The sequence below is a fragment of the Mustela erminea genome, chromosome 5 (assembly GCF_009829155.1).
Source record: "Mustela erminea isolate mMusErm1 chromosome 5, mMusErm1.Pri, whole genome shotgun sequence".
Taxonomy (NCBI): Eukaryota; Metazoa; Chordata; class Mammalia; order Carnivora; family Mustelidae; genus Mustela; species Mustela erminea.
Genome location: NC_045618.1, coordinates 147,723,711 through 147,731,799, shown reverse-complemented (window position 1 = coordinate 147,731,799; position 8,089 = coordinate 147,723,711). Strand labels below are relative to the sequence as shown.

The 8,089-nt window shown below is 41.4% G+C and overlaps 1 protein-coding gene across 1 annotated transcript; it reads left to right on the top strand.

Moving 5' to 3' along the window:
* Positions 1-449: 449 nt before the first annotated feature.
* On the top strand, positions 450-1,183 carry LOC116590255. The gene has a single exon (XM_032341836.1). The coding sequence runs from the start codon at positions 545-547 to the stop codon at positions 1,181-1,183; it is 639 nt and encodes a 212-aa protein (XP_032197727.1). The 5' UTR covers positions 450-544.
* The last annotated feature ends 6,906 nt before the right edge of the window (positions 1,184-8,089 follow it).

The window sequence follows — 8,089 nt, the reverse complement described above, 5'->3', positions numbered from 1 at the left end:
CTCGAATAGCCAAAGCAATATTGAAAAAGAAGCCAAAGTTGGTGGCATCACAATTATAGACTTCAAGCTCTATTACAAAGCTGTCATCATCAAGGCAGTATTTCAGTGGAACAGAATAGAAAGCCCAGAAATAGATCCTCAACTCTATGGTCAACTAATCTTGGAAAAAGCAGGAAGGAATGTCCAATGGAAAAAAGACAGTCTCTTCAAAAAATGGTGTTGGGAAAATTGGACAGCCACATGCAGAAAAATGAAATTGGACCATTTCCTTACACCACACCCGAAAATAGACTCAAAATGGATGAAGGACCTCAATGTGAGAAAGGAATCCGTCAAAATCCTTAAGAACACACGTGACAACCACTTCAGCCTCAGCCATAACAACTTCTTCCTAGGAACATCACCAAAGGCAAGGGAAGCAAGGGAAAAAATGAACTATTGAGACTTCATCAAGATCAAAAGCTTTTGCACAGCAAAGGAAACAGTTAACAAATCCTCTTTGCTCTTTTAAAAGGTAATTTATGGAGATTAATGGACATTAAGTATGCAAGTGTATGTGTGTGAGGGAAACAGTGGGTATGTGACAGTTTCCAGACTAGGATGTCTTCTGTCTGCAGGTGTCCAGTGTGAGGTGCAGCTGGTGGAGTCTGGAAGAGACCTGGTGAAGCCTGGGGGGATCCCTGAGACTCTCTGTGCAGCCTCCGGATTCACCTTCAGTAGCTACTTTATGAACTGGGTCCGCCAGACTCCAAGGAAGGGGCTGCAGAGGGTCGCAGATATTAGCAATGATGGAAGTAGCACAAGCTACACAGACTTTGTGAAGGGTCGATTCACCATCCCCAGAAACAATGGCAAGAAAATGCTGTATCTGCAGATGAACAGCCTGAGAGCTGAGGACACAGCTGTGTATTACTGTGTGAGAGACACAGGGAGGGGACCTCAGTGTGAGCCCAGAGACAAACCTCACTGTAGGACGGGATCTGGACCACCAGGGGGTGCACAACACTCACTAATTCTATCTTTAGAATTTAACCAGGAGCAGCTGCAGATGGTGGTTATGAGCAGGTTTCCTGTCAGGGTCTGGGGCTTCCTCTCCATAGAGCAGTTTCCCCGCAGGAAGCCTCTCTGGACACATGATTCTGTGCTTACTTCTTCACCCTCTGACTTAGAAAATTTGTTCTAATGGGAAAACAACTACACAAAATAATATATATATATATATATATATATATATACACACACACAAAATACAGAGTCAGTTACATTGTTTATTCCCATCCCTAAGTACCAAAGGATTACAAATATTCTGGTGCTCATCAACTGAACCTTTACAAGAATCCCAGCAGCACTCAGTATGCTTCCCATGTCCACCCAGCTCACAGTGAAAACTTGCTAGCAGGAACATCCATGCTGGACATGAGGATACAGAGGCATCGACAATACAAAGCAATAGAAGAAAGACCTATAATAGGGTCACTGTCTTGAACCATGCTCACAGCATCAATATAGTGACAGTCTGAAAAAACACAGATGGGGAGACAAGATGGCAGGGAAGTAGGAGGAGGCGCCCGTTCAACCTGCACCCTAAAGTGAGCTGATTACCTTCCAAAGAACTCCAATCACCCTCGAAATCAGCCTGAGATCAGAATTATACACGTCTGGATCTCTACTGGAGCAGAAGAGGCCAGTGGGCAGGTAAAGCGGAGTGGGAAAGTCGGACTGATATCGGAAGATAAACAAAAGGGGGAGGGAGCCACCAGAGGCGACCCGTTGGAAAGTAGTATCCCAATACGAGAGTGCCCTGCGCCTGGGGACCAGCATTAACTCGGGAGTCTGGTAGAAAGCAGTCAAAAAGAGCAAAGGATCACGGGGGGGGGGAAACTGCGGGGATCTCGGGGTGTTAGGGACAGGGGCTTAAGTCCCAGACCCAGGACAGCCACCCCTGGTGCAGAGCCAGAGAAAGTGCGGCAGAAAAACCATGTCTAGGTCCCTGAACCACCAGCGTGCCTGAGAGTGCTTGGCGCCCAGCTCCCTTGAGGGGCTGGGAGCCTCGCCAGCCAACAGAAGCACAGCCTTTTTGCAGTCCCTACACAAGTGCCCTGCCATGCCATCAGAGTCAGAGTCTTGTCCTGCGCCCTCCCCTGAGAGAGGAGCACACAAATGCCAGCCGGGTTCTCTCAGACCAGAAAGACCAGGCACTCCCAGCCCAGGCCAGCAGGAAAATCTCGGTGTGTGATTGCTGCTTGAAACTTTTCTGGCATTCTGGAGCTGCCCAGACAGTAGCCGTTGCCATGGTTTTGGGTACAAGCAAAAAATCTTGAGTCCCCAGGGACCACAACTGGGAACCTGATCTGCCAGCAGCCAAGGGGGGATTTATATGGGCTCTGCAGCCAGACTGAGGCTTCTCTCTGAGAGGGAGGTTAGGGTACAGTTTGCTTTCCTCTAAGCTACAAAAACATCAAAAGCGGTCAAGGCGAGAGAGAAAAACAAAAGTGAAGAAATACAAAAACCTCCAGAGAACAAAAGCCTGAAAAAATCAGTTTCCTCAGAGCCCACCCCCTTGAGGGGGGCAGGAGGACTTAGCTGAGAGAACTTCAGGGACTGAAAGCACATGTGGCAGGCCCCTTCTCCAGAAAACCAACCGGGAAAGGAAAAAAAAAAAAAAAAAAAAAAAAGGACAACAAGAGAACAACCACCACTACTTCATAGGACAATTTTTATTATTAATTCAATCCCACTATTCTGGCTCATTTTTTAATATAGTTAATTTTTATTATTATATAGATAATTTTTAACCTATTTACCATCACAGTGAGATGTCCAGTACATCAAGTTCCATAATAACCTTCTAACCTGAACTTTTTGATACATACACCTGTGTTTTCCTTTTGCATTTCTATTTTTTAAATTTCTTTTTTTTAATTTAGTTTAGTTTATTCCTTTTTTTTAATTTTTATTTTCTAATATTCATATAGAGTTAAAGTTCAAGGTAATCCCATTTCCCCAATCAGTACTACCGCTATAGGTAATCCAATTTTTTTTCTATTAACATATAATGTATTATTTGTTTCAGGAGTACAGGTCTGTGATTCATCAGTCTTAAACAGTTCACAACACTCACATTAGTACCTACCCTCCCCAATGTCCATCTCCAAGCCATCCCATCCCTCCCACGTCCATCCCCTCCAGCAACCTTCAGTTTGCTTCCTAAGATTAAGAGTCTCAATGGTTTGTCTCCCTCTCTGGTTTCATCTTGTTTCATTTTTCCCTCCCTTCCCCTATTATCCTCTGTCTTGTTTCTCAAATTCATAATATCAGTGAGATCATATGGTTATTGTCTTTCTCTGATTGACTTATTTTATTTAGTATAATACCCTTTAGTTCCAGCCATGTTGTTGCAAGTGGCATGATTTGGGTTCTTTGAAGGCTCCATAATATTCCATTGTATATATATGCCACCTCTTCTTTATCCATTCATCTGTGGATGGACATCTAGGCTTTTTCCATAGTTTGGCTATTGTGGACATTGCCACTATAAATATTCAGGTGCACATGCCCCCAGTAAATGAATTTTATGCAGCATTTTATATTTTAATTATTTTCCTTTTTTTATTTATTTTTTTTTATTTTTTATAAACATATATTTTTATCCCCAGGGGTACAGGTCTGTGAATCGCCAGGTTTACACACTTCACAGCACTCACCAAAGCACATACCCTCCCCAATGTCCATAACCCCACCCACCTTCTCCCAACCCCCCTCCCCACAGCAACCCTCAGTTTGTTTTCTTAGATTGAGTCACTTATGGTTTGTCTCCCTCCCAATCCCATCTTGTTTCATTTATTCTACTCCTACCCACTTAAGCCCCCATGGTGCTTAAACCAATTTTTAATCCCCTTTATCTTAGGAAAGTTGAGTCCTTTAACAAAGATATTAAGATATATCCAGGAAGAATCAAAATGAACTTCCTCACCCACACTGAGAATTTATAAGCACTCTTCCATCTTTTTCTTCCACAAGTGTTTCTGTGTTTTTGTGTTTGTCCTGATAGTATATAAATCTTACACTCAGGGTTCTTTTTGATGAGGTTCTTCCTTTATTTGCATATATATATATATGCTGAAAGCTACCAGCGATGAGCTTCACAGTGCTCTCAATGAGTTCCAATCTAATCTAAATTCTCTCAACGCTAGAGTAACTGAGACAGAAGATAGAATTAGTGATCTCGAGGATAAACAGATAGAGAGAAAGGATCAGGAGGAAGCCTGGAACAAACAGCTTAGAAGCCAAGACAAAAGAATCAGGGAAATAAATGATGCCATGAAAGGTTCCAATGCCAGAATTATTGGAATCCCTGAAGGGGAGGAGAAAGAAAGAAGTCTAGAAGATATAGTGGAATGAGTTATTCACGAAAATTTTTTAAATCTCGTTAAAGGAAGCAGCGTTTATGTACTAGAGGCCAAAAGGTTTCCCTCCAAGATTACAGATTCGCGAAAGTCCTCGAGATACCTAATAGTAAGAATGAAGAATTATAATTGTCGGCAGAACCTCTTGAAAGCAACTAGGACAAAGAAGATCCTTACGTACAGAGGAAAGCCCATCAGAATAACGTCAGACCTGTCCACAGAGACATGGCAAGCCAGAAAGGGCTGGCAAGTTATATTCAGGGCACTGAATGAGAAGAACATGCAGCCAAAAATACTTTATCCAGCAAGACTGACATTCAAAATGGATGGAGAGATAAAGAGTTTCCAGGACCAGCAAGGCTTAAAAGACTATGCAACCACCAAGCCGATACTGCAGGAAATATTAAGGGGGCTTTTTTTTTAAATTTTTTCAATTTATTTATTTTCAGAAAAACAGTATTCATTATTTTTTCACCACACCCAGTGCTCCATGCAATCTGTGACCTCTCTAATACTCACCACCTGGTACCCCAACCTCCCACACCCCCGCCACTTCAAACCCCTCAGATTATTTTTCAGAGTCCATAGTCTCTCATGGTTCATCTCCCATTCCAACTTGCCCCAACTCCCTTCTACTCTCTAACACCCCTTGTCCTCCATGATATTTGTTATGCTCCACAAATAAGAGAAACCATATGATAACTTACACTCTCTGCTTGACTTATTTCATGCAGCATAATCTCTTCCAGTCCCGTCCATGTTGCTACAAAAGATGGGTATTCATCCTTTCTGATGGAGGCATAATATTCCATAGTGTATATGGACCACATCTTCCTTTTCCATTCGTCCGTTGAAGGGCATCTGGGTTCTTTCCATAGTTTGGCGACCGTGGCCATTGCTGCTATAAACATTGGGGTACAGATGGCCCTTCTTTTCACACATCTGTATCTTTGGGGTAAATACCCAGGATTGCAATGGCAGAGTCATAGGGAAGTTCTATTTTTAATTTCTTGAGGAATCTCCACACTGTTCTCCAAAGAGGTTGCACCAACTTGCATTCCCACCAACAGTGGAAGAGGGTTCCCCTTTCTCCACATCCACTCCAACACATGTTGTTTCCTGTTTTGTTAATTTTGGCCATTCTAACTGGTGTAAGGTGATATCTCAATGTGGTTTTAATTTGAATCTCCCTGATGGCTACTGATGATGAACATTTTTTCATGTGTCTGATAGCCATTTGTAGGTCTTGATGGGAGAAGTGTCTGTTCATATATTCTGTGCATTTTTTGATATGTTTGCCTGTTTCGTGTGTGTTGTTTCAGGAGTTCATTATAGATCCTGGATATCAACCTTTTGCTGTACTGTTATTTGCAAATATCTTTTCCCATTCCATGGGTTGCCTCTTTGTTTTCTTGACTGTTTCCTTTGCTGTGCAGAAGCCTTTGATTTTGATGAAGTCCCAAAGGTTTATTTTTGCTTTTGTTTCCTTTGCTTTTGGAGACATATCTTGAAAGAAGTTGCTGTGGCTGATATCGAAGACGTTACTGCCTATGTTCTCCTCTAGGATTCTGATGGATTCCTGTCTCACGTTGAGGTCTTTTATCCATTTTGAATTTATCTTTGTGTACGGTGAAAGAGAATGGTTGAGTTTCATTCTTCTACATATAGCTATCCAGTTTTCCCAGCACCATTTATTGAAGAGACTTTTTTCCACTGTATATTTTTTCCTGTTTTGTCGAAGATTAATTGACCATAGAGTTGAGGGTCTATATCTGGGCTCTCTACTCTGTTCCACTGGTCTATGTGTCTGTTTTTATGCCAGTACCATGCTGTCTTGGTGATCACAGCTTTGTAATAAAGCTTGAAATCAGGTAATGTGATGCCCCCAGCTTTATTTTTGTTTTTCAACATTTCCTTAGCGATTCGGGGTCTCTTCTGATTCCATACAAATTTTAGGATTATTTGCTCCAGCTCTTTGAAGAATATCAGTGGAATTTTGAACAGAATGGCATTAAAAGTATAGATTGCTCTAGGCAGTATAGACATTTTAACAATGTTTATTCTTCCAATCCAAGAGCATGGAATGGTCTTCCATCTATTTGTGTCTTCTTCAGTTTCTTTCATGAGTGTTCTCTAGTTCCTGGAGTACAGAAAAAATGTTCATCATCACTAGCCATCAGGGAGATTCAAATTAAAACCACATTGAGGTATCACCTTACACCAGTTAGAATGAACAAAATTAGCAAGACAGGAAACAACATGTGTTGGAAGGGATGTGGAGAAAGGGGAACCCTCTTCCACTGTTGGTGGGAATGCAAGTTGGTGCAGCCACTGGGGAACAGTTGATATTCCTCAAGAAATTAAAAATAGAGCTTCCCTATGATCCTGCAATTGCACTACTGGGTATTTACCCCAAATACAGACGTAGGGAAAATAAGGGCCATCTGTACCCCAATATTTTAGCAGCCATGGCCACAGTCACCAAACTGTGGAAAGAACCAAGATGCCCTACAACAGACAAATGGATAAGTAAGATGTGGTACATATACACTATGGAGTATTATGCCTCCATCAGAAAGGATGAATACCCAGCTTTTGTAGCAACATGGATGGGATTGGAAAAGATTATGCTGAGTGAAATAAGTCAAGCCAAGAGAGTCAATTATCATATGATTTCACTTTTGTGTATTATAACAAATAGCATGGCGGACAAGGGGAGATGGAGAGGAGAAGGGAGTTGAAGGAAATTGGAGGGGGAGGTAAACCATGAGAGACTATGGACTCTGAACAACAATCTGAGGGTTTTGAAGGGGGGGTGTGAGTTTGGGGGAACCAGGTGGTCGGTATTGGAGAGGGCATGGATTGCATGGAGCACTGGGTGTGGTTCAAAAACAATGAATACGGTTAAGATGAAAATAAAGAAAAATTAAAAAACAATGAATACTGTTACACTGAAAATAAATATTTTTTTTAAAGAGAAATGGATTAAAAATGCAAAAAAAAAAAAAGAAGAATATGTGGTCCATATATACAATGAAATATTACTCAACCATCATGAAGGATGAATACTCAGTTTTTGATTCAACATGGATAGAACTGGAGGAGCTTATGCTGAGTGAAATAAGACAAACATAGAAAACCAATTGTCATACGATTTCACTTATTTGTGCAATAAGGAATAGTGTGGAGAACATTAGCAGAAGGAAGAGGTGAAGGGGAGAAATCAAAGTGAGAGATGAACCATAAGAGACTACAGACTCCAGGAAATGAACTGATGTTTTTAGAATGGAGAAAGGTAGGGGGATGTATGAGCCTGGTGATGGGTATTAAGGAAGGCACAGCTTGCAAAGTGCACTGGTTATTATACACAAATAATGAATCATGGCACTACATCAAAAACCAATGATGTGCTGTATGGTGAGTAACATAACACAACAATTTTTAAAATGCTGTAATAAAAAAAAGAAGAAAAGACAATTCTGTTCATACATTAAAATATTACATACTGACACAGTGCCGTCTAAACAAAGTGATCTACAAACAATGGAATCTTTGTTTTTAACTTGTAAGAAATTGAACCTAAGTCTGGAGCTAAATATATACTCAGAGGACATGCAAATAGGGTCTGCCCACCACTGAATAAAACAGCCCAGCCTGGACCATGCAGCCGGGAGAGGAGCCCC